Source organism: Plodia interpunctella, chromosome 17 (assembly GCF_027563975.2).
Source record: "Plodia interpunctella isolate USDA-ARS_2022_Savannah chromosome 17, ilPloInte3.2, whole genome shotgun sequence".
NCBI classification, from domain to species: Eukaryota; Metazoa; Arthropoda; class Insecta; order Lepidoptera; family Pyralidae; genus Plodia; species Plodia interpunctella.
Window position 1 is genome coordinate 8,194,885 of NC_071310.1, and position 25,142 is coordinate 8,220,026.

Genomic DNA, 25,142 nt, shown 5'->3' on the forward strand with positions numbered 1-25,142 from the left:
AAAAACACATAGTTCTTTGCTAGACATAGTTACTAATTTGCTAAGAGAAGTGAAATAAAAGTATTTGAGCGTGTAATAATTACTTTATTTGTAATATGGAAGAATTGTTTAATAATATTTGTCTCCATAATAATCTTAAATAAATCTAATAAAAACTTTTATATAGGGAAATGTTACATTTCCATAATTAAAGATTATTTTTAATATTTCGCATCTTGACAGCTATGTTCATAGTGTTTACATTATTGTATTTACAAAATACATATAATGATCATCATTCATTTACATAATAAATAAAATAATGTCTTTATGTTTATGTAATTATCATAAGCCGTTTAAAACTTGTGATGTGCCATTCCCATCTCCATGTTACCTGGGATTCCAACTTTCCGCTCCCACAAAATTGGGAACCTTTTTGTTAAAGTATATTTTTGGGAATGGCACATCACTAGTTACAACTCATTATTCCGATTGTCAGGAGACAAGGGACTTTTCACATACATAAAAGCAAAATTAAAATGTCTTTATTTCTTTAAAATTAAATTAATTATTTAACATTTTGCTGTATTGTTAAGTGAAGAATATACCATTGATTTAAAAACAATTTGACAATAGTCATTTAAAAATATTAATACTTTTCGCACTTTAATCAAGTGAAAAATATAATAAAAAACTAAATACATTAATTCAGCAATCTGTTCTACAAGTTTCGATATAACTCAATACATATGTTAAAAATGTTTTTGTCCTGTCCTTACATTCGTACCTCCACGTTAGCGCCTTCGCGATAGCGCCGCCGACCCACTTCAAACCATGTTTGTGTGTGTGTGTTGTTCAAGTGTTTAGCGTTGAAACGAATAATTTAAAGAATAAATATTCATGTATGATGGTAAAATTTAACGAATTATCAAAACTCGTCGAACAAAAGTCGTTGTTTATGTCAACTATCCTTCGACGTTGCTGATGTTTTAAAAATAAATTTGTAAATTACAAATCCACAATTATGTGGCGTCGCTCCCTCTCGTCCATTGAATCAAGAGATATACTTGAGGCGGACACAGCCAGCATATTGAGATTACTCTCGTTGGATCCCTAGGCGCTCTTAACTCTAATGCTAGCAGATATACCTATTTTATATTTTAAAATGATGGCCTATTTTCGCATAATATTTTACATAATGTAAAAAAAGAAGCAAAATAAATAAATTATATGTTTTGTACCAACACTTGAAACGCCAGTGCTTTTGATACAATTGCTACAAAATGATCGATTTTGTCAGATATCAGTGAATATATTGATTGGTAAGTGTATAATTTTAATAAAAAGTTATGTCAACCCCAAAAAATTTTTGAAATGCCTAAAAAATTAGTCACAATGTAAAAAATGTTTTGGGAATCAGGTGAAATCATCCCAGAATGGGAGTACAGATCATCAGGATCTCCTGTTGTCCCCAACCAAGAAATAAGTAAATGTTAGACCTCATTCACATAACTATTCATTTGTTTCAAACTTCATCATATTTTGCTGTATCTTCACTCATTGGAATTTGTAGCACTGATTCTCTCATTTGCGACAAGGTTTTGTATTTCTACCTGTAACCTCAATGCTGTAACCAGAGGTAACTGTTTCAATTGCTCGGCTATACTCATTGCAAACAGTTGAAACTCATCCAAGTTATTTAAGCCCGTTGATTGTGACGACATGCCTTGCTCCAATCTCTGTATCTTTTCCAATAATGTGTTAATTTTATCCTTAGACACTGTAGCTTGCTTTTTCTTTGGCGGACTGTAACTGCACACTTCCGCAAAATGGATTTCTGCCTTGCTTTCGTAGTTTTCTGTGTCATTATCAGGTTCAGGGCTTTGTGTGTGCGGACTGTCAAAGTATCCATCAGTGGAAGACTCATTCACAGTGTCCGAACTCTGAAATCAGTAAATTTTACTATGATAAATTAAAGACAAACTATAATTTTGATTCCTAAATCAAATTTAATTTTTCAAAATACTTTTAAGATAAAATAAGCTTAAATCTGACAATGTAATGAAATTATTAAGACCAGTTGACATGTATCAAACTCAATTTTGCTTCATAACTTTAACAATAACAGATTATGATAAGGAAGAAAGAGTCAAAAGTTTATTATGTTACTAGCAACAAAGTTTACATTACTGAAGTAGTTTCCAATTAGAAAATTGAAATAACTAATTATTAAGAGAAGTCAAACATGGTAGGTACTCACCGCATTAGAAAACTCCTCTTTTACATTCTTTTTATTTTCGCTGTTGATAATTTCTGTAAATGTATCAAACCATACCAACCGAGGGACATAAACATGACCATCTTTCCTGCAATTTTCAACCTTCTTCACAACCTGATGGTATGTCGATCTCAGGTTCTTAATCTTTGTTTTGACATCGTACACTGTTAGTCCAGGGATTTCTAGCGACTGTATCATCATTTTGAGCGCCGATAGACGCGCGTGTCGATTTTTATAATGCTTATCGTTGATATCCCAAAGACATCGTGATTGCTTGTACATGTTCACAAAAGCCACCGTTTCCTCCTCCCTCCATCTATGCGCCATTTTGTTTTTATATTTCATTAATAGTTTTTATTGTCTTTTAATAAGAGTAAATGCGGATTTTCTTCTATAAACTTAATAAAACTCGCAACAACAATAAAATCGTACAAAAGCTTTGGGCTTGTATTGATTTTTATTTGACAGTGACATTGACAGAACTCGTTTAGTGTTTATTATAGTGTTGAGGAATAATTACAAACGCGGCGCAATCGAGAATCGATAATAAATATGACTATTGTGATTTTTCTGTATAAAGAGCGCACAATAACGCAAATCAAAAATTGGTGTAACATTTTCTCATCTTTTCATCTTTTCCATTAAAGCTATATATTTAAAACACTATTATACAGAAGACCTTATTAAACGTCAAAAATAGCAAATAAAAGTAACTTGAAACGGTAATTTAAATTATAATGTAGATAAGAACTTACCTTGGTGACAAATTGATTTCCAGCAACCATGGTTTCAACATCTCGTCTATTAAAATATCATAGCCGAATAATTCTGTCAACAAAGGTTGCTAATTATCAAATTGATATCACAAGGATCAAACAAACTAAAATCATATCAGCGGTAAAATTGACAACATGAAATTTGTGACCATTCTTCTGATACGAGTGACCTATTAAAAACTAAAAAAGCTATAAACTAACCGAAGCAGTTGAAGAAGTTTGGTACGAATACCCTAGCGGCGGCCGTGATTGTCTGAGCTGAGGACAGAATGGACTTCACCACGAGATCTTCAATGGCGGCCATCAGCGCGGTAGTGTTGCGGCCTTGCTTGCGAAGGTGACGGAGTAACGCTGACAGTGTCCACTTGTGACCGATGTTACCCGCGTTAGGGTCGTCACACCTGTTATGTAAAACGTAATATGTAAGCCGCAGCAGTTTTACAAAAGTTCCTTATATCGTAAAACGGCAAATTTTTAATATGGCTGCGACATGTACCGTCAACCGCACCACATTTTACCTTACATAAAACTTTATGGAATAGCAATAGTGTCGAATTTGCGATGATTTTGGATAGCTTCGTGTGTTGTTGTTGACTATATACATTTAAAGCTCGGTTCGCATTTTGATTAGAGCGAGTGTCCATTTTGTTAAGTAGAAATACTTGGACTATCACTAATCATTAGCTGGATAGCATCTGATTAGTGTGTAATGATTATGTACTTAACACCTGCACTAGCACTAATCAAAATGCGAACCAGACTTAGAAACCAAAGTGAGATAAAAAATTGAGAACGCCAAGTATAAAATAGCAAGTAATAAGTCAACTAACTTGATATAATCTGTGTGGTATTTGTTGATGCTGTAGTTACACAGGTGCATGCACGGGTTCCATAAGTTCTTATTCGTCTTGTCGTATTTCACCGTGGCAAACCTCACGAGTCCCTCCTCGTACAGGTAAATGAGGAGAGGGTCTATAGATGTCATGCACACGTATAGTCGAAGATCACATTTGTGGCCGCCAATGAGTAAAGGTTTATCTATGTACTTTGCCACTACCACATTCTCGCCTTTGGGTATTTGTTCGGGCTGAAAAAAAGTTTATTCATTTAGCATAGTATCAATTAGTATAGTTCAAACTATACTAATTTCGACCAATTGGAATACGGAATATTACGGTTGGCGCCGATGATAAGACCATATCCATACCACTTGTTACCATGGAGAACAAGTAAATGTCGTTAACGTTATGCTTTGAAAGACTTGCCATCATCAATGTCAAAATAATTATTTTAGTGCTGCGCTCTGGTGTCATTCCATCGCAGTAATATTCTTATTGTCAAATTTTGAGTATTGCAATAGGGATGGGAAATTAATGTACTTAGTCGATGAATCGATACATTTTATGAAAAAATAATATTATTTTAGCTAATCATATTTTTTCAAGAACAGAATTGATGTAGTCAGGACCAAAGAAACTTCGGAAATTATTCGTAGAGCCGGTCTGATGAATATGCTTGACATAAATGTCTACTTAATACGGAACGCAGAAAACATATGTTACTTACCGTGTTGACGATATAAATTCCGCGCCCTCGACTCGAAGCAGCTGGCTTTACAATCCACGGGCCCTTTGTGCGGTAATGAGTGGAGCATAGCTCTTTATATTCAGCTGGCATCAGGAACGTCGTGGGAACGAAGTCAAAGTGCTTTAGGCCGCGGAAATATTGCATTTTCTCTATGTTCTTGAATAGTTTGTCCTTTCGAGTTAACTCGTATGATCTGTTGATGAATTTACTCTTGTATTGTGGATGTTAATAGTTACGTAAATGAATGATTTTAATTCATATTTCTAATTGCTGTATTTTTGTTTTAAAAGTGCTTCCCACGCAGGATGTCACAAAATGTTACATAACCTTTGTCTTCTAGCAAATTGTTACGAAAATGTTAACTAAAACATATTGTAAATTATTATTTGCGAGCAGCATAACAAAACCATCGAACTACACATATCAAATACAAATCTCGTCAAAATAAAAAGTACCTTGGAAAATGGTTGACCCTTTGGTAGGGCGCCAGTGACCTCAACACGTCCGGCTTGGGGTGGAGTCCCGACCACAGCAAGTTGAAGTCTTTGGAGTCCGGGCAGGCCTCCTGGAGGCCGTGTGCTTGGAGCAGCCGGTGTAACAACTTCGTTTCAGTGTTAACCAGTTTGTATGTGACCTTGAGGAGGCGCGCGGGCATGTGAGAACTGTCCAACACCTGGTAAACATACTGTCAACTCTACATTCGGAGAAGTCGTATATTTTTGATAAAATGCTTTGTAACGGCACAGCAATTCGAAGAAAAGACGCGGGCAAAATCCTAATTACTATATTATAGATGCTCAATAACTCAAAATGAGTCTTCACGTCCAAGGTTCCAACATAAGAGCACCGTATCCGTCCCGCGCCAGCACCGGCCAGTGAACACCAAAATAAGTTTTTTTTTTACAAAAATGACATTTTTGACGCAAGCTATTATTATTGTCTGACAGATCTTATTGTTTTCAATGTGTGACACAAAAATAATGTTCGTGCAGTAACTCGTCGAATAGTTTCCACGTCCGCAGAGGAACGGCTCCTCTATATGTGTCCATCGGGTCAAGCTTTTTATATCAATCATCCAAACTAAACGTGTGCATGTATATATAAATAAAAGCTTGTAAAAAAGATAGTCTATGATTAAAAATACGGAATGAAACCTTGACACTGTCGACTTCCTTCACCAGCAAATGTTCTGAATCATCACTGTCAAGGGTCATCGGCGACGACGGTCTATTATTGCTGTTGTTCTTCTTCTTATTCTTGCTTTTACTCTTTTTAGCTTTCTTCTCTTCTTTCTGGTCTAGAACAGTGCTTGTTGTTTGAAAAAATAGACTTAAAAACTAAAGCTAAGCACTTAAGGTCTTTATTGCCGTTGTTTTGTATTGGAACAACGGCAATAAATACCTAAGTGCCAGCCGCCATAAGGTTCCTTTTGATTTGGACGACCACATATGCGAATGTTTAGTACAATCTCGTAAAATTTACTAGACAATTTAGATGAAATTCCATGTCCATAAAAATATTCTACCCTTACCAGACATATAATGTTGTAATAGAGATAGATAGATATATATTGTTTTATGGAAAAGGATCGCTGCTGCTCACGAAGAACTACAATAGCTACGACGTCTATACAAGACATTGAAATCTTCACGAAACGAATGCTTGATAAAATATAACCCGGAATGGCGTATATGATACATTTGTCAAGCGAAGCCACATGGGCGCAGCTTGTATTAATAACTCACCTTTAGGCGGGGGTGGCGGTTCCTCAGGTGGTTTGATATTCGCTGTAGTGTTTTCAATATTCAGATGTTTCTTCAAAGTAATCTTGCTAAGATCATTGAGTACGTCTTCTATGTCCCTTTTATGTTGCGCAGGCTCATGTCCCTGTTCTTCAACAACCTCTGTCTCTGCCATTTCATCGTTACTAACGTGTCTCACCACGTACGCTTGGGTCGAAAACTTGTTGCCGGTCCCGAAAGTTTCCATCACATCATGCATAATAGTCTTTGGTCTAACGCTGAAAGAATGAGGCTCCGCCACTAACCGCTTCGCCATATTCTTGGCTTTGTTCAACAATATAGTTGTACCCGTATTATTTCCTATAGTTTTCGTCGTAGACTCCATTGAAGGAGTCCTAGAGGCTAGGACACATGATCGGAAGACCAGAACAGCAGCTTTAGAGCCAATGGGCCCACCCGACACCCAGTCAGATATGGCGCCTTCATTTTCTTTATCCTTACATTCGTCTTCATTTTTTCTCATGCTGTCTCTGTTTGGCGCGACTGTCTGGAGGCCCGATGTAGACGGATTCGGGTTTTCTGATGATACATGTGGACTGGAAACGGATGTGGGCTTTAGTTTTGATAATTCGGCGGTTGAATAGTAAATAAAGTTGTTTATTTGTAATCGAAGCGCTTGTTACACTTTCGCGGACGCACGAACGCAAATAGCGAATTAGGTACAATTAAATTTCATATCGACGAGCGTTCGCGAGAGTGTTAAGGTATACAGGTACTTCTACCGCACCGCTCCCACTCGGCAAGATAACGTTCATGGAAAATGTGCTTTAAAGTATTATCTGTAAAACATACTTTACATTGGCAAGACAGCGAGCAGTTCGCTAATTTGCAAATTAAGTCTAAAGAGAACACTTTAGAGCTCACTTTTCAATGAACGTAATCTAGCCGAGTGGGAGCGGTGCGGTGTTAGTGTGCCTTTAACCCGTAAGCAGGTGGGTTAACAACAAATCCAAAGAAAGAAAAATTGGAATGTGTTCTATGTGTAGTTGTATCTGGATGCCTGCTATGTGGTAACTACCTATATGAGTAGCAAGCTATTCTGACAGATGCAATAGGATGTAGAACGATAAACAACAAGCACAAAAAAAATATGCATTAATTACAATACATTTTCAAAAGATAATTACGGCGTTTTGAATATAGCTGACAAAGAAATAGTGAAACCTAAATGAAAACATTCACAAGTAAACAACATTTCAGGACTACTGCAATTCAAAATAGATTGCGCACACGCAGTATGAAATTAGTTGTTAAAACTTTTAAACAACCTCGAATTTTCTCACGAAATTATTTAAGAAATATGGTACTATTTTGAAATATTAAAAAAAAAATGTAACTTCATTACAGATTAATAATGCACAATCGAATGACAAATCACATCCCTAATCTGAATTCGGTTTTTTAGATACTCATCAACGAGCAAAACAAATTAAGCGAAGAATTTGTGCTAAATGCATCGATGGCTAAGCCTAATGGTTAATAAAATTAATGGCACGAGTATAGAAAACCTTGCAATGCGTATAAAACCATGTGTTGGTCAACGTATGCTCAACGATCAGTTAATAGAACATGGCCATGTAAGGCCGGGACCGGCGCCATGTGTATGCCTTATGTCATTGCGACCGCGATTACGGTAGGCTATATGTCCTTCTATTACACAGAACTGTAATAAGGTTACTCACATCGTGATACGGCCAAGTGTCTGATATGGATACGTTTTCAGAATTCTCAAATAGCATTGATATTTTTCTATTGTCTAAATATGCATTTAATATTCAATTTGTGTATTGCTTCTTTGTTCACTTACTACGTAATAAAAAAAAATTGGCCTAACCAGTGATTACGAAAGGAGAAATAAGTAAGTCCGTTTTATATCACTTTGTATAACATACCTAAAAGATATCTAATTTTATTAATTAAATATTCAATAATTTATGTCAAACAGTTACAAATACAGAGGTTACATTAGTGGTTACAGGGCTATGTTTTGCAATGTATAGCATACACATATTAATCAAATCAAATCATTTATTTGTCAGAATACAGAATTACAATCAGGTGGTCATGATATAGGTAGAACATGCATTCTGCCTTATAGGCGTACAAATATTTAACTGTCAATTAATAAAATTGTCAATAATACAAAAAAAATAATAATATAATAACGATATCAAGAATACCTCAAATAAAATAAAATAAAATCAATTTAAAATTAAAGTGTCAATAATAACGATGTCAATAATAATAATATCTAAAAAACAAATAAAATAAAATTAAAATGTATATAATACCCATTGAGATTTGATTATACCAAAAACTTTATCGAGACATTACTGTTGCCTCCAGTGCGGATACTCATCGACAGAATAGAGACATTTTTCTTTGAGCCACAACTGCAGTGTTTTCACGAACTTTTTTATCGGAAGTGTTTTAATATTGTTCGGAAGCGCATTGAATAATTTACCACACATGGCGTAGCAGCTTTTGTGGTAAGATGCTGTTCTTGGTACTATCGGTAACACTATTTTCATCCGGGTTTCTTGTATTTCTAGTATAAATGTCTTTAGCTTTCACAAACAAGTCCCAGTTTGTTTTAACAAATTTACAGATTTCAAAAATAACTTACATGCACGATAAATTAACTTTAATGATTCAAATCAAATCGATATTTATTTAACTTAGGGTAACATAACTGATATATGCACATCATTAAAAAGTTTTTAAAAGCAACGTGAATATAATGGGAAAGATATGGTCACGGTGTAATAGTCAGCTGGCAAGATGTATTGAAGCGTGAAAATGCGAAAACTTTTTGTCAGATATGATTGCAGTAATTTGTATGTTACTACAGTTACGTAATTGAGGTACGTGTAGATTTTCGAGGACAAGAAAACTTTATAATGGGTTGTTGAATTTAATTCAACATGGAGTGCTTCAAGAAGGGCGTGAATAGATTTGTTCAAGGTCTGCAACGCGCGTGTGACATTGCAGCGTCCATAATAGCGGTGACCACTTCCCATCAGGTCGGCCGTATGCCTGTTTACTTGCTCAGTAATAAATTTACAAAAAAAATTGTTCAATGTCAATATAAATATTATTTATTTATTTATTTATGTAGAATACCTATACCTACATATAACACAGGGTACTTTACAACAGCACATCAAGTTGGTACCCTGCTTAAACCTCTATGGCGGCGGTGCGGTAATAGCGGCGAGTTTGCAATGAATTTGGGTAGGTTGATGTGCTGTTGACTGTACATACCCGTCAGCCGTATGTACAGTCAACCGCATGTCAAGTTATTCGCCGTACTTCATGCCGCATGTCGCGGTAAAATAGTGGCGAGTATGCATTGTATTTAGGGTTTTGACTGTACATACATGCAATAATGGTAATGATTAGTTTTTTTTTTGTTATAAAGAAAATCAATCTATTACTCAATATTTTCCCAAAAAACTCAATTAATTTGGTGCACGTAGGTTGATTAAAACCTCCTAGTCCTGGTTCGTGGTTCATTAAACCCACATAATGTGGGCGGGTTGCGCAATTAGAATTTCACATGCACAACGTCGCTGGTGACCATTTTTAGCTGTTAAAAAAATGGATCCGGCGATTGTGAGGTGACGAAAGTGTTATAATAGGCATTATGATAAGTAGTATGTCTGTATATCTAATGTATAATTGTAAATTATTGCTTATTCGACTTTTTAAAATGATTCTTATAAAATAAGCGATTTTATAATTCTCTCTCAAGTAATCGATTCCACCGAGATATTTTTTTATATTAGGTAGTATATCAAAAGAAGCCAAAAGGACGTTCGACCTCCACCGTGTGCTGCCAGTTATCCAATTTCAAACGGCCTAATTAGAAACGCTCTGAGAACCACCTAATTACTAAATATCTAGGACCAATATTTTTGTGTGAAGCGAATTAAGTGAAGAAAACTTTCACCCGTCATTACTGTCATTTTTGAGTTGATTTTTGAAAAAAAAAAGTAGCCAATGTTTCAACGGCGCTTCTAAACTGCATGCATACCAAATTTAATAAAAATACCGATTTTTTAGCGGTTTAACCGCTAAAGCGGAACAGACAGACAGACTTTCGCATTTATAATATAAGTGTGTATGTAAGTAGTTTTCATTTCATGCCGTCGAAAAAGCTATGAAAAAAGAAACGTTTAGTCAAGCCCTTTATTATTCTCGTCGACGCGAAACGAAAGGTTGTCACGCACGGCATACATCTATTTAGGTACTTGCAAAAAATTATGACATCATTCGGTTAAGTACGATAACCGATGAATTTAACACAATATTAGATAGTCACATGTAACTTAATCTATCTGATCGAATTTACATCCCACTTATATTATAAAGGCGCAAGTTTGTGAATACGGCCAATTCTTATGAAACACTGACAAAGGCTGACATCTCGGATTAAAGCATAGGCGATTCACGTAATATTTGGTCAAAAAGTCTGATAGCAATGACGCTTTATAAAGTAGATGGCGCTACTGTACATAAAAAATTGTATTTTTTTTTAAATAATTACGTGAGCAACACCGTGGGGTGCTGCAAGTTGTTACTGAATCACTCCTCAATTACTGAAAGGATTTTCATGAAATTTAGTATATGAATAAAATAAACGGACACTTTATCCCGAAATATCCATGAGTGCTTGCGCTATAGTTATTATATTTGTAACTAGCTGCCCGTTCTTACTTTGCTTGGGTAAAAACATAATTATATACTTAACCTATTCTCAGGTACCATACTATCTTTTGGTAATAACGTATTTGGGTGAGTATTAGAATATGTTTATCGTAGACAGACAGACGCGGCAGAGGAATTTGTAAGGATAATGTCTACCAAAATAGGCGTGATACTATGTATGTCTTCTGAAGAATAACTATTCTTCACTCGATACTACGAACATTCTTTCACGAAGCTAACTTGACGTTCAAGCAGACAGAAAATTATTTGTATGAATGAATAGCAACCGATTCACATAAAATATCAAGGTACATGTTAATCGTCCATTCCGACCTAATATTACCGATAGTGGTGTAATAGTATCTCTATGCTAATGAGGTTCGATATCGAGTCAATATTCCAAATATATTCCTATCTGTCAGTCTAATTTCATCATACTTCTACATAATCATACTTCTACATCTAAATTACTCTAATATTAAACACGAAGTCAAAGAGGAAAAGAACCACCATTCGTCTGAGTTTATGGCTATGTAAGCCATAAACTCAGACAAATGGTGGTCTAGGCTCCTAAAGCTTTTAAATGCTCTAATATTATCAAGAGGAAAGTATTTGTAAATTTGTTAATGGATCGATGAACTACTCAAGCGATTGCTAAAACAATTTCACCGGTAGGCAACTATAACATTATTTAGTGATATTAGGTAAGTACTTTTTATGCCGATATTCCCACGGGAGCGAAGCCCCGGGACGCAGCTAATACATGTGTATAGCGTGAAGCACAATGATGAATCTATGTAATCTCTAATTCGAAAGATGTTGTGAATCAATTTTCCAACAACATCAAGTGATCAAGTCATTGAGTGACGTCAGAATTCTAAATCTATGTAGCGTTACGATTTGTTCACACGAAATCATAGTGAGTAACAAGTATTCATAAGGGTAATTGAACTTTTTACGAGTTTAATTCAATAAATATGTCTGTCATGCACGCAATGGATACATAGGTAATGTCCTGAAGTTTAACATAAGACTACCTCGAGTGGAGCTACGGGCATAGCTAGTAGTGGTATAAATTACGTCGATCAGGGATCCAAAAATGTCAAATTAAAAACGCTGCTGATCCATCTGTCAACTCGAGAACGCGGGATTGTTTACTTTTATCAATAAATGAATAATATGTTTCACCCCCAATGCTGCTACTTCCTTCCTTAAGGTAGATATTTCGTTATGCCTTGCTCCAGTTTCAGTAACTATATGATTTTATTATTGGCCTTAATTAAAACACCCTATACGTTGGCTGGACTTCAAAGGGTCCATTTGCAAACGTCAAACGTTGGTCGTAAAGCTAGATAATATCATAAATGGTAACACTTATAGACCAGCTCACCGAATATAGCAAATAGACCACAACAAACTGCATTACGAGAAAAATATTCCAAGCTAAATCTTTAAGAAAATATAAGTAAAGCAAATGCAGGACCATGACCATAAGATAGTTTACAAACAAAACCTACTTCCGCGCATATCATACATCATAAAACTATCTGAATTTAAAACATACAAAGAAGAGACTCTAAATCTAAAGTCGAGAAATCCCAGAACAGGCAACAAAAAAAAAACTGGCACAAATACTAAAACAAAAAGAAAAATCAAAATTCAAATTTCGAAAGTCTCACCCGACCGTGGAATGGCGACCGCGTGTCCCGTAGCACCCACAGCCGAAATGTAATTGTTCCATACGATATTACCAACAGGAGAGTATCCGTAGCAACGTGTTGTGAGACCTATCGATTGGTTTTACGAGCACGTGTCGAAGGGCGGAGGGATAGGACAGAGAGGCTAGTTGTTAATATTGATGAAGTGCAAAAGAATCAATAGCGGCTATAAGAATTGACATTGGCGTAGACGAAGACGCATAAACTCAACAAATATCCTTTATCTACTTTTACAGCTACACCAATGGAACTAAGTTAAAGCAACTATAGGTGCATAAAGCCACCCATTTGTCAACTAATATTATAAATGCGAAAGTAAGTTTCTTGGTTAATTCTTCACGCGTTATCTACCTCAACCAGTTTTCCTCAGTTCACCTCAGCCGTGGGTAACCATCTAGCACTTAAAAAATAATGATGAATATAGAAAGAGAAGGCAAGGTTTAAAGAAATTCTGCGTTGTTAGAAATTACCGTATGTTGCATATCAATTGTAACAACAGCTAGAAGTATTTCCGCCAAGTCTATCACACTGACGACACCCCATAATGCCGTGCAGGCGAGCCGACGATTGCAAGTTATGGTAAATACAAGCTGTGATTTGTTCACGAGTTGTGCTCTCTGCAATATGGGTCACCGCCTCATTTCCGACAATTATTTACTGCTTCTTTTGCGAACGTAAACATCAGTAGGTGATTCTTCTTTTTACACGATTTCTGACTAACGACATTATAGATCAATCGATTAGATCTATTTAAAAAGCACCTCAAGTGTTTATTAACTGATAAATGTTATTATACTTTAAATGATTTCTTTAATGATAGACTCGGATAGAATTTAGTGTTAGTTTAAAGAATTATAATGTATACTACATTATAATTCTTTTTTTTTAGTGGACAGCATGCTCCTCTTTATTTGTTTATATTTGCATAGCTATATTCGGTAAAACATGTAGGTTTAATTCTATTTTGACATTAATTTGTATATTTGTACTCATGTTTTTGGCAAATAAATGTTTTCTTTCTTTCTATCGATTTTATTTTTTACGCAGACCCAGGCTTTGCGGCTTCACAGCCCCGAACGAAACCAGAAATACGCGGAGATGAGAGAGAGAAAGCGAAAAAAATTCAGCTCCATTGGTTCAATGTTCAGTATACGTCAATACATTGAATAATTGAAAACATTCCAGCTTTCCAATTAATGGCGTCAGCGGCTACAACTCAATAATTTACATCGATAACTTCATAAATTTCATATTAACTTCGATTGATATAATTAAAACATGAAAAATTCAACAGCGTTGCTTTCGAGTTGCTTTTGAGTTGTAATGAAAGTTGAAGTGTAAGCGGTAGTTCGGTGTAAAATAAACATTTCAGAAGGCAGATACTAATGATCTCAACAAATCAACTTTTAGACATTAGCCAATCCATGAATCATCATCGAAATCTGTCCACCAGTGCTTGCGCTCAAAGATCCAGTGGTGGTCTATGAAAAATACAATGCATGAGTCAGATTGGTATACAAACTCATGTGGCACATTGTGGTGTGAACGAACGCAACGATCGATCGAACTTTTTTGTTTGCAAATTTGCTCAAAACCATCGAATAATGAAGAGAATTCGATTGCATGAGAATCGGGTCCCAATCGAGTAGAATTCGAACCTTTCGATCACATTAAACTAGACTACCGCTTCAATGACTTACCAAAACCCCCATAAAACACGACAGCCAGTAGTTACACTAACTGGCAGGTGCTAAACGGATTAACTCAGATAACGTTACTGCATCACAACAGCACGTAACGTGAAAGTGGAAGTATAGCATTATGGTATAACAGACACGTTACAGCCACTAGAGAATGGATATTGTAATTTCGACGTACATTGCTGTTTTTTCCTTGCGGTAAATAAAATCTCTCGTACAAAATACGCAATGTCCGTGCATTCGCGTCGGTATCGATAGTGTGTAGCCGGCATAACTAGCTCGTAATTTTTCTTGCAAATATTATTTAACTGAAGATGACGTGAAAAAATGCCTGTGAATGTATTAATTTTTGCATTTATGCTTTGACTTTGCATGTTTACGTGACAAACTCAATCCTACTACTTAAGCACGCGGCGTCGCCCGCGAAAATTTACCACGGTAACAGTTATTTTTCCGGATGGAAGGTACCCTCTATGTCCTCTCCATACTTCAAACTACATTTCAAGAAGATTAGTTGGATATAGCGAATTCAAATTCAAATTCATATCATTTATTCAGAAATTAGACCTTCACAGGCACTTTTTCTCGTCAATCTTTAAATTTATAGTTATTTCTCACAAGCTAGAAACTACTGGCATTTCGGAACGACCACTGCTGAGAAGAAATGCCGAAAGAAACTCATTTGAACAGTGTTGGTCCCTATCATGCCAGATCGGCTTACCATTATTGTTTCTTAAGCGTGAAGAGATAACACACTTTCGCATTTATAATATTAGGATTAAGATAACCGTAGATATATGAATTTTGTGTGACGCACGTGCGTTCCGATCAGAGAGCCGCAAGCAGCATTTAGTTCATTGGCATAAAGAAATAAGTCTATGCAGTCATAGATTAAGCTCTAGCCTTCAGTATTAATAAATAAATATATTAGGACAAATCACACAGATTGAGCTAGCCCCAAAGTAAGTTCGAGACTTGTGTTATGGGATACTAACTCAACGATACTATATTTTATAATAAATACATATATAGATAAACATCCAAGACCCGGGCCAATCAGAAAAAGATCATTTTCCATCATGACCCGACCAGGGATCGAACCCGGGACCTCTCGGTTCAGTGGCTAGAACCTTACCACTGCGCCACCGAGGTCGTCAAGATTATTTTTTATAGATAAGGATATTATTTATTATAGATAAGGATTCAACGACCTTCAAACGAACAACCCGAATCTTCCGTATTTATTATTCCGTAACGTAACAATTACGAATCAATTTATTATAACTCCTGAAATGGAACCCTTACGCCCTTATAGTCTTTTTTCTCTAGAATACGTAGAGGTTATCAAGTTGTTATTTCAAATACCTACTTAGGTACGTTTTTTTTTATCTGTGAAATAACTTTGCGCGATGTTGTTACTTTGCTATATCACGAGGGAATCCTAACCTATAGGGACCTATCCTGTAGACCGATCATCATGTCTGGCAGAAAGTAAGGGCAAGGGCTTGATAAAAGACTGAAAACCATGTGAGTAAAAATGCAAAATTCGCCTCGGTACGCGAATCAAATTCGCTTGAACTTGACCATTTTTTAGTGTTCAGTAACAATTTTATAATTGAAAAAACTAATTGTTTCCTTATTATTAAGTTGTTATTAGTAAATCAAATAATTTCCGTGGAAACACGTTATTCGTACGCGAAAAACGTTCGTTCCTCAACATTCATAATTTTTTTATTTCTATAGTCGCTAATTATAAATAAATTTACAAGGGTCCTCATGTATCCCACATCATGTCTGATGATGAACACATATCAATGAAAACTGTGAAAGTATATTTTTTCTAAAAAAGACGCCGTTTTTAACATTCTACAAAGTTTATAAAAACCGTGTTTCAGTAATATGAACGATTTGCAAGCAAGTGCCTATTTGCAAACCAAGAAAAAAAATGGTTTTTGGTACCTCTATATAATTTTAAAGATCTATCTATACATAGATACCACGTATGTTCATATATAGGTTTGATGAAGAAAATACTATTTCTATCATAGTTTCAGTTTCATGTAGGCACGTACTTTAGTAAAATAGCAACAATATTTCTACGAAAAACAAATATATCACAATAGCTGGCCGTATAAATCATCCAATTTGTACGCGCCCTACAGTTTCTTTCCTTAGGGAATGGGGCGTGCAAGGCACTCGGGGAATGTTAGGGCACATAGGAGTAAGGAACAAACGCTATTTTGAATTAGGGGCTGTTTCCCTTGACATTTTATGATGAAGATCTGGAAAACTGATAGGTGTTATAGATATCTTTCATGACCCTATTCCTTCACTTCAGACAGGAATTAGTTGGAGTTAGTATTGGAGTTTGTGCATCGTCACGTTGACAGCGGCAAAACACGAGTGGCGCGTTATACCAATTACCAATAACACGCGCGGCGTGTTACCGTCTCAAAAATCTCCAGCACATTTTAAACGTATATGTGTTTTATGAATAAATAAATATTGAAATTATTAATTCGGGGTCGTTTAGAAGAGCCGTAGTTAACGTGTTTCGTTTGTAATTTATCGATATAAATAAACAATTTACACGGTTTTCACTGCTATAGAATGCCATCCGAAACAAACAATGGGCATTCAACTATTGTTATAAATTACATTCCTCTTGATATCCATAGACGGTAACCTATTTACATCATGCATGTGTGTACTCCCTCGAAGAGTTCGCGTCTATGAGATTTTATTTAACAACTACATAGAAATTCTGGATTTTTATCGGGTCCGCGTCGCTGAAAACAACGTGGTTTTTGATAGCATGACATATTGTCTAGAGATTTATTATTCTTTTATTCGCATAATATGAGATTCACAAAATATCAGAAAATATTAAATTCTCTAATAGCAGACTATCAATACAACCTAAATTGTACTTTTAAGCCGAAAAATGCTTGTTCTTTTCCAAGACAGCATAGACGACGTTGTAGACAACCGTTAATTCTAATTAGCACCATTTAAATGCTTTATAAGTATTGCCTGAAATAAAGTACTTCAATGATAGTGAAAATTGCATCAAATTAATTTCAGTGTAGGGATATAATAGGATATACAAAACAGACGCGATTTGTATTAAAAATCGTCTGTACTCACGCATTATAAATTCCCATATCGCGAAGCAGCTGTCACTATCACATTACGAGACACGGCTTGGTAAACAAACAAACAGCACGGCTGAGTGACGGCGCTGACCGAAGGTGACTGGGCCACGGGGCTTGCCCACTGATCCACGGTGTGGTAAACCAGCGCAAAAAAACTAGTCTTTAGTTTCACACATTAGGAAAACATTGCGGCATTTGCGGCCAATCGACGAATCAAAATATTATAGTACCTTATTAAAATAAGAGTCGCTCAAAAATATCTACGGAAATTTCGACTATAGTTCCGATCACGTGACCCGTATTTTTAGTACGTCTATATTTCTCAAATCTTTTGCTTTCTGATATTTTCTATTGAAAACATGTATATCACATGGACAGAACGGTACAAAACATGTTCTAATTGGGTTTAAACTTTCTATAAATTAAATTCCCCCTAATTTAATTTATAGAAAGTTTAAATTTTGTTGGAGGTGAAAAACGAATTGGCAAAACCCACTATCTAAGTTTTTTTTTTGGTGTCAACTTCAAGGTAAGGGCAGCTCTCAAAAAAAAGTTACGTCGATGGACTGCGCAACGTCGACCGAATGTGCAAAATGGGCTTATGAACAGTCAGACTTTAATTAACCTGCATACATAGTCCACTGAACACTGGGTATAAAGTTAAAGCAAAATTTGCGTACAATGTATTTGTTTTGACACCTGTCGTCATTGCGACGTCATAGAAGCGAGATTGATATTTTCAAAATTTCAACAGGTTCATGATTTATTACGGACTATTAATGAACCTCTATGCACTAGGAATAGAGGCGAATTTCCAATAAAGTTGCGTAGACACGTATTTGTTTGATATCTGTCGCCATTGCGACGTCATCGGAAGTGGAATTGATCTTTTCAAATATAACGCGTTTAGAATTCATTAGCGGCCGTATAAAATATGATTTAATATAAAAAATAGGAGCTGTAAACCAATAGTGTATTGGGATTATTTTTACACGCGTTATTAGATCTCGTTGATTTATGTCCTTAGAAGATGATGTGATTTGAACATTTTATTTACTTTCCAGTTATCTACAAATCGTTAATCTATTGCAATAACATTATGCCAGCTCCTTTACACTGCACATTCAATCAACCTGTGCACACTGGTCTCTCGCATGAGCATTGTGTCGTGGCTGCGATCAATTCAACGAATGAGTAACGCACAGTAACTCAACCGTGTCCTTTTTAGCTAAACGTATAATAATGGGACACTGAGCTCAGCTAAGGGAATCAATAAATGAAATCACTGCTGTTTATTTAAATAATAATCTTTGGACATGCCATGGGAAAATGCGGTTTCCACTGCGCAATTTCGAATAATCCTTACATATTATAAAGGCCTCTGCAGACTCTGTTCGCAATAAACTCAAAAACTACTACACAGATTTTCACCAATAGATAGGGTGATTCCTGAGGAAGGTTAAGGTGTAAATTATCTTTATACCCTAGCGAATATAATATTTATTACGTTTATACCCTAATTAATAATAAATTATGCGACACAATTTGTAAGGCAGCGTTTACATTTAATTAATGTGCTACTAGCATTCTTCAAAGAATTAGAATATTCTTTGTCTGCCTGGCGGCCGGTTTGGTTAGTTGGTAATTGGAAATACTATTGTTGCCTATCTGCCTAGGCTAATGTCGTACGACAAACCACGGGAGGATATGGAGTGGGCCAATTTCAGAGCATAACCAAACGCCACGCTTTATATCTGGTTACACAAAATAATTTCGTTACGTTCGCGAATAAAATGAGCATTCGCTGGTTCGGTGTAAATGCACCTTTAGCTGGTACACCATGACACACACATCCACACCCTGTTCCGCTATTACTGAGCTCCCGAATATAGAACGCACGGACAAAAATGGCTTTACGCTCAGTATTTTCTTATTTTCTTCCCAAAGAGTCCGGCGCAAACCCATCTTCTTGTTGGGTTCGTGCCCGACTTTCTGGGAACTGGGAATATACTGGTAGTAAACCGTTTATGCACACGAACAGACATTGCGATTTCCCGTCGTAAACTGAACAGGGAACATAAGGATATATAGTGCATTATTGTTATTTATAAATTATTATGTTTTACACTAGCATAGATTTACACAGTTAAAAATTCTAATAGGAATCTTATGAATATCCTATTGTAAAGCCAGTTATTTAAATAAATAAAAAACTGAAAAGAAAATTGAGAATAAACAGTTTTTTCTTTTTACACAGGCGAAGCTGCAGGTAAACAACTAGTATTGTAATAAAGAAGGAAAAGAAGCCTAACAGCAAAGTTTATGTGTGAGTTAGTTTTATTCCATCTGCATGGTACATAATGGAAATAATGTAATGGTATTTTGGAAGCCGAAACTATCTTCTACATTTAAAATTAAAATACCACAATTACATAGTTACAATGCATTACATAAATTTTTTTTAAATTTTCTTATAGACCTAAGTATATAATAGAAAACTAAATTTGCTAATATAAAACATTATAGGCAATTTTAATTTTAAATGAGATTTATCCATCCATAGCATGCATTTGCATCTTAATGATAGACTTACCATAGCCAACACATACCATTAAACTTTTTGATAGATTAAACATACACATACCTATACATCAAAAAGGTAAAAGTTTTTGAAACAAAAATAATGTTAATCAAGGCAAGGAAAATGATGATGCAAAATTGTAGTGTTCTGGTTTCCAAATAGCAGGTGATGAGAACAAATGATTAGGAAACTTGTGGACTATTCGGAGAACCTGGTGTGAGGACGGTTGAGGTTGCTGTAATTGTGTACTCTAGGTATATCGGACGGTGTCTTATGCTGAAGCTCACAGCCTTCTTCCGGGTCCATCGTTCTTAGCGGGACATAGAAAATAACTTTACTAGGTAACTTGAAGTTATTAACTTTTGAAGAAATTAATAACTTTGATTTTAACTCAATTATACAGAGAGAAGTGGTAATCTAAAGTAATAGATATTTATTATCATTCAATAATGTTAACAGAGTTAAATGTAATTAATCTTAGTGTATTTTTAATTGATATTTTGTAAAAAAGGCGAGATAGTACCAGAAGTAGCCAATCAAATGTATGCGGAAAATATTCAATAGTTCTTTCTTCATCACAAAGCGATAGAACATCGAAGCGCTAAGCTAAAAACATTAACACCGCATTCATAGTTAACTTCATAGTTAATATCAAGTTAGCATCAATAAATCGATATCATTATGCGGCAATATACACAATTTATTTATTTTCAATGTCACTCACTACATTATTTTGATTAGGTTAGGTACTTACGACTTAAGACCGGTTTTATTTCGCAGATGATTTGCGAATGTAGATTTCCTTGATACTAATAATTTCACATTTCTAATAAATCTAGTATTTTTATTTTTGGCTTATTTCTAATTTATTTGCAAGATTCACTGGAATTTTGACAGATCCATTCCGAAATCCGATGTTTCAAATTTAGCACACGCACGCGCGTTGAATTCATAGTGATGTGATAAAATAATTTTATCGATTCTGAATAAAAAATGTTATTCCGATTTAAATGAAATGATATTATACTTAGATGAGTTTATAAAAGCGGATATATTTCTATTCAAAACCATTATAAATCTTTGTACTGATCCAATTCTCTTTGAAATTCTAGCATAAAAATTATAGGTGTGTGTGCCTGGGGTAGAATATTGTTTATCCCGAAAAATATTCAGATTCTGCTGTAAACTGACGGAGAGATTTTTTCACGGAATAGATTCTATTGCACAAAAGTTTCAAAATTGTGTATCAATGATTTTTCAACAGTCCTTAGCGTTAACGCTGTTACAGTCAACAGAAGAGAAATAACTACGTTTGTCGTTCAGCTCGTCCTTGTAAAAACGTATAAACATTGCTGCCATGCGAATACGTAGGTGTATTTTCGTAAGATAATCTTAAACACTAAATTGTGCACTGCATAAAGTAAAACTCAGGGTTTATAAAAAAAGAGCAGCAGATTACATTTGAATAAAAGCCACGGCAACATAATCAGAATTTTATTGGCCTTACAATATACAAACTAAGCATAATAGCTGAGGTTGGCCTTCTTCTTGGCCTGGACCTCCAAGATGGCGTCCATGAAGTCCTCGTGCGTGACGGCGGTGGCGGAGCGCCGCAGCGCGATCATGCCGGCCTCCACGCACACCGCCTTGCACTGCGCGCCGTTGAAATCGTCAGTCGATCGAGATAATTCTTCGAAGTTCACATCGGGGCTCACGTTCATTTTTCTAAGAAACATTGTTTTATTATAATAATTTTTACATACAAAAACTGTGGTGAAGTTTGTTGAGCGGAAAGTTTAATAAAGAATCATATATTTTTTTTTTCAAAACAAAGAAGGGGACGAAGTTGCATACAATAGTTAACTTCTTAACCGTTATTCCTAAAAAAGATAAAGCACACTTTAAGCTAAAGAAGTTTCGTCACAATTTGTCATTGTAAAGTGTTTTAACTATGAATTACAGATGTTTTGAAAAAAGCTCTTCTTTAAGACTATTTAGACTGAAGCATTTTAATTTTTCGTCGATAATAACATGTGAGTGACCAGTTTTCATTGACAACAGTGAACTCGTAATAAACTCGCACCTGGAATGGATCTGCATGATCCTAGCCCTGGCTTCTTCGTTGGGGTGCGGGAACTCGATCTTCCTGTCCAGACGACCGGAGCGCAGCAGCGCGGGGTCCAGGATATCTACACGGTTAGTGGCTGCTATGACCTGGAATTGAAAATAATTTGATTAAAACTGATATGAGAAATAGGCATAATAATTAAAATACTGTCGCACACAAGTGCCTTTTTTCTATTCACAAGTATGACTAAACTTCTCCATTTTCAAACTACAGTCGACATCTTAGTCGATAATCACAAAAAAATATGGAACTAGTCATTAGATAGATAATGCAACCCTATCAACCAAATGTCGATGGCAACAATAAGATTACAGTGGCGCAAAATCTCATGCTGGCACCACTGTCTTTCGTACCTTAATATCAGCAGTAGAACTAAATCCATCGAGTTGATTGAGGAGCTCCAACATGGTTCGCTGTACTTCCCTGTCTCCGGCCTTTTCAGAGTCAAAACGCTTGGTACCTATGGCGTCCAACTCATCAATGAAGATTATGGCTGGTGCCTTCTCTTTGGCGAGGGCGAAGGCGTCACGGACCAATTTTGCACCATCACCTGAAATAAAATTTAGTTATTGTGGTGATGCAGTTTTTACCAAGTCTAAGCTAAATTTAAGCTGCTGATGGCCAATAGTTAGTAATTAACTTAAAAGTAGCACTGTGTCTGCAGGACTTTTTACATTGCAAAGGATATAGAATGTAACACTGACAACAATTAAAGTTATATTAGTCTAGTCAGTATAGTAAGGAAAATAGTAGCAATTTTCACAGAAAAATATGATACCTGTGTGTGATTATTGTTAGGTATAATAGTGGATTTAGCAGAACTTTCTTCAGAGCTCAAACTTAGCAGAACTCAGCTGTGTCTGGCTGGAACATAAGCTACATTTTTGTTTGAAATAAGTAATTCAAATAAAAAAAACTATATAAAAAGGTTCTGCTAACTTACACTATTACATTTTTAAGTTTAGAAAAACTTGGGAAAAATGGGATTTTTTGTAGCAAGATTGCTAACCAATAAACATCTGGACTAGTTGAGGGCCAGCCAACTTGAGGAAAGTTGACTTGGTCTGTGCGGCGCATGCCCTGGCCAGCAGGGTCTTCCCGGTGCCAGGAGGGCCATACAGAAGGACTCCCTTGGGTGGGTGGATGCCGAGGTTCACAAACTTCTCTTTGTGTGTCATCGGCAGCACTACTGCTTCGATGAGTTCCTGAAAAGTTAAATAGATGAATAAAAATTACATTGTTGCACGTACAATAATTATCCAATCTAACTGATACTTTCAGAGATTCCAGAGCCTCTGTAAGAAACCAAATTAGATTTTATAGATGTACTAGAAGTGGGCAAGCCATGGTCAAGTTTGCCCACATTAATTTCCCATCAGAATAATACTTTTTAAAGTATTAAGTAGTTAGGAATATGGGGAAGGACATAGATCCTTCACTATATTCGTAACTAATGTATGCAAAATTTCAATACTATTGTGTAGTTAAAGCATGAAAAGGTAACAAACAAACTTATTTTCACTTTTATAATATTAGTTTGGATTTATCAAAAAAATCCTGTCATATTTTTGCATAGGTACATAAACTTGTAAATAAAGAAGAAACTGTTACTCAAGCTATTCTTACTTAGTACTTCATACAACCGGAGTACCTACTAATTCTATGATTCAGATTTAGCAAAGATGGACATTTGTTTTTACTTATGGCCGGGTCAATAAACAGTTTGTAATCTATGGTGTACCTGAATCTGCTTATCCAATCCTCCAATATCAGAGTACTGCTCAGTGGGCCGTTCATCCACCTCCATAGCTTTCACCCTTGCATCGTACTCTGCCGGCAGCGTCTCCAAAATCAGATAAGAATCCTTATTGACGCCCACCAAGTCTCCAGGTTTTAATTTATCGGCATCAACCAACCCAATAACAGGTAAGAAATATGTCTGACGAGTAGAGGTTTTAATCACTGCACATTTACCCTTCCTCTGCGAGTCAAGGTCGACCACCGCACCGTCTTCCTCCTCCTCTTGAGGATCTACATCCAATAATTCAATAACATTCGAGACAAGGTATGGCAGTGTCTTATTTACTTTGATTTTTTCTGTGTTCTCTTTGATTTTTTCGTTCTGGGCTTGCAGTTCATGAGAAATCCTCATCACTTCGCTTTTCATTATTTTTATTTCATTGTCTAGGAGCCTCGTACGGCTGATTATCTCATCTGTTGGCATCCGGAGGACTTCCTCACTAAGCGCCTCCTCGCCATCCTCCCAGATTGATTTATCTTCAAGGGTCGTAGCCATGATATTTTTAGTGGAACAGCCTTTATTTAGTCAATGTGTAATTTATATTCTTCACAGAATTTTATTTCTAAACAAACCCAACAAAACCAAATTTATGAAAGTGTTTTGTCATGTCATTCTTCAGCAATGTTGCCATGAACAGGTTTACTTTTCTACTATCCTGCTGTTTTAAATTCTACTATGAATCCAAAATGAGAATACCAACTTTCATTTTTTTTTACTAAGTGCTTGTTTTTCCTTGTGGCCCCAAAACTGTTGACAAAGTGTATAGCGAACATGTAAAGAAGGTTATACTCTATTTAAGTTAAAATTAAAAATTAAAACTAAAATAATAAATACTAAGTAATTTAAATAAAAAATTGACACTAATGCCCGATTTACATTATTCCAGACCAGTGATCTAGTCCAGTCCAGTGCTGGACTGGATCTGTT

At 35.7% G+C, this 25,142-nt stretch overlaps 3 protein-coding genes across 12 annotated transcripts in view; all 3 read right to left on the bottom strand.

Annotated features, from left to right (window-relative positions):
* Positions 1 to 21,217, bottom strand: part of TTLL5 (Tubulin tyrosine ligase-like 5) — a 31,604-nt gene extending 10,387 nt beyond the window's left edge. For 5 of the 10 annotated variants that reach the window (XM_053757861.2, XM_053757856.2, XM_053757858.2 and 2 more), the window contains exons 1-9: positions 21,041 to 21,217; positions 20,498 to 20,596; positions 6,366 to 6,958; positions 5,775 to 5,917; positions 5,076 to 5,305; positions 4,600 to 4,813; positions 3,864 to 4,120; positions 3,235 to 3,434; positions 3,013 to 3,085 (exon numbers count right to left, since the gene is read on the bottom strand). In XM_053757861.2, the coding sequence (XP_053613836.1) occupies positions 3,013 to 3,085; positions 3,235 to 3,434; positions 3,864 to 4,120; positions 4,600 to 4,813; positions 5,076 to 5,305; positions 5,775 to 5,917; positions 6,366 to 6,958; positions 20,498 to 20,592 (1,805 nt within the window). In that variant the 5' untranslated portion in view covers positions 20,593 to 20,596; positions 21,041 to 21,217. Of the gene's footprint in view, positions 1 to 3,012; positions 3,086 to 3,234; positions 3,435 to 3,863; positions 4,121 to 4,599; positions 4,814 to 5,075; positions 5,306 to 5,774; positions 5,918 to 6,365; positions 6,959 to 17,697; positions 17,828 to 20,497; positions 20,597 to 21,040 lie in introns of those variants that run through there. The other 5 variants (XM_053757860.2, XM_053757857.2, XM_053757853.2 and 2 more) reach the window with 3 other exon arrangements.
* Positions 69 to 2,734, bottom strand: LOC128677185 (uncharacterized). Its single transcript, XM_053757863.1, has 2 exons — positions 2,240 to 2,734; positions 69 to 1,922 (listed from the first exon to the last, which is right to left on the bottom strand). The coding sequence occupies exons 1-2, from the start codon at positions 2,600 to 2,602 to the stop codon at positions 1,533 to 1,535; spliced, it is 753 nt and encodes a 250-aa protein (XP_053613838.1). The 5' UTR covers positions 2,603 to 2,734; the 3' UTR covers positions 69 to 1,532.
* Positions 21,218 to 21,765: 548 nt separating the features above from the next.
* On the bottom strand, positions 21,766 to 24,841 carry Rpt5 (Regulatory particle triple-A ATPase 5). The gene is made up of 5 exons (XM_053757849.2): positions 24,156 to 24,841; positions 23,424 to 23,619; positions 22,768 to 22,964; positions 22,370 to 22,500; positions 21,766 to 22,011 (listed from the first exon to the last, which is right to left on the bottom strand). The coding sequence occupies exons 1-5, from the start codon at positions 24,708 to 24,710 to the stop codon at positions 21,804 to 21,806; spliced, it is 1,287 nt and encodes a 428-aa protein (XP_053613824.1). The 5' UTR covers positions 24,711 to 24,841; the 3' UTR covers positions 21,766 to 21,803.
* Positions 24,842 to 25,142: the final 301 nt, after the last annotated feature.

Bases quoted from the DNA above. Each gene is read 5' to 3' on its own strand.
- Rpt5 (XM_053757849.2), bottom strand. From the start codon at position 24,710: ATGGCTACGACCCTTGAAGATAAATCAATCTGGGAGGATGGCGAGGAG. The intron at 23,620-24,155 runs GTACACCATAGA...TTAACTTTTCAG, and splicing joins GATTGGATAAGCAGATTCAG to GAACTCATCGAAGCAGTAGT. The intron at 22,012-22,369 runs GTGCGAGTTTAT...AATGTTTCTTAG, and splicing joins ATCATGCAGATCCATTCCAG to AAAAATGAACGTGAGCCCCG.
- LOC128677185 (XM_053757863.1), bottom strand. From the start codon at position 2,602: ATGAAATATAAAAACAAAATGGCGCATAGATGGAGGGAGGAGGAAACG. The intron at 1,923-2,239 runs GTGAGTACCTAC...TACTGATTTCAG, and splicing joins AAGAGGAGTTTTCTAATGCG to AGTTCGGACACTGTGAATGA.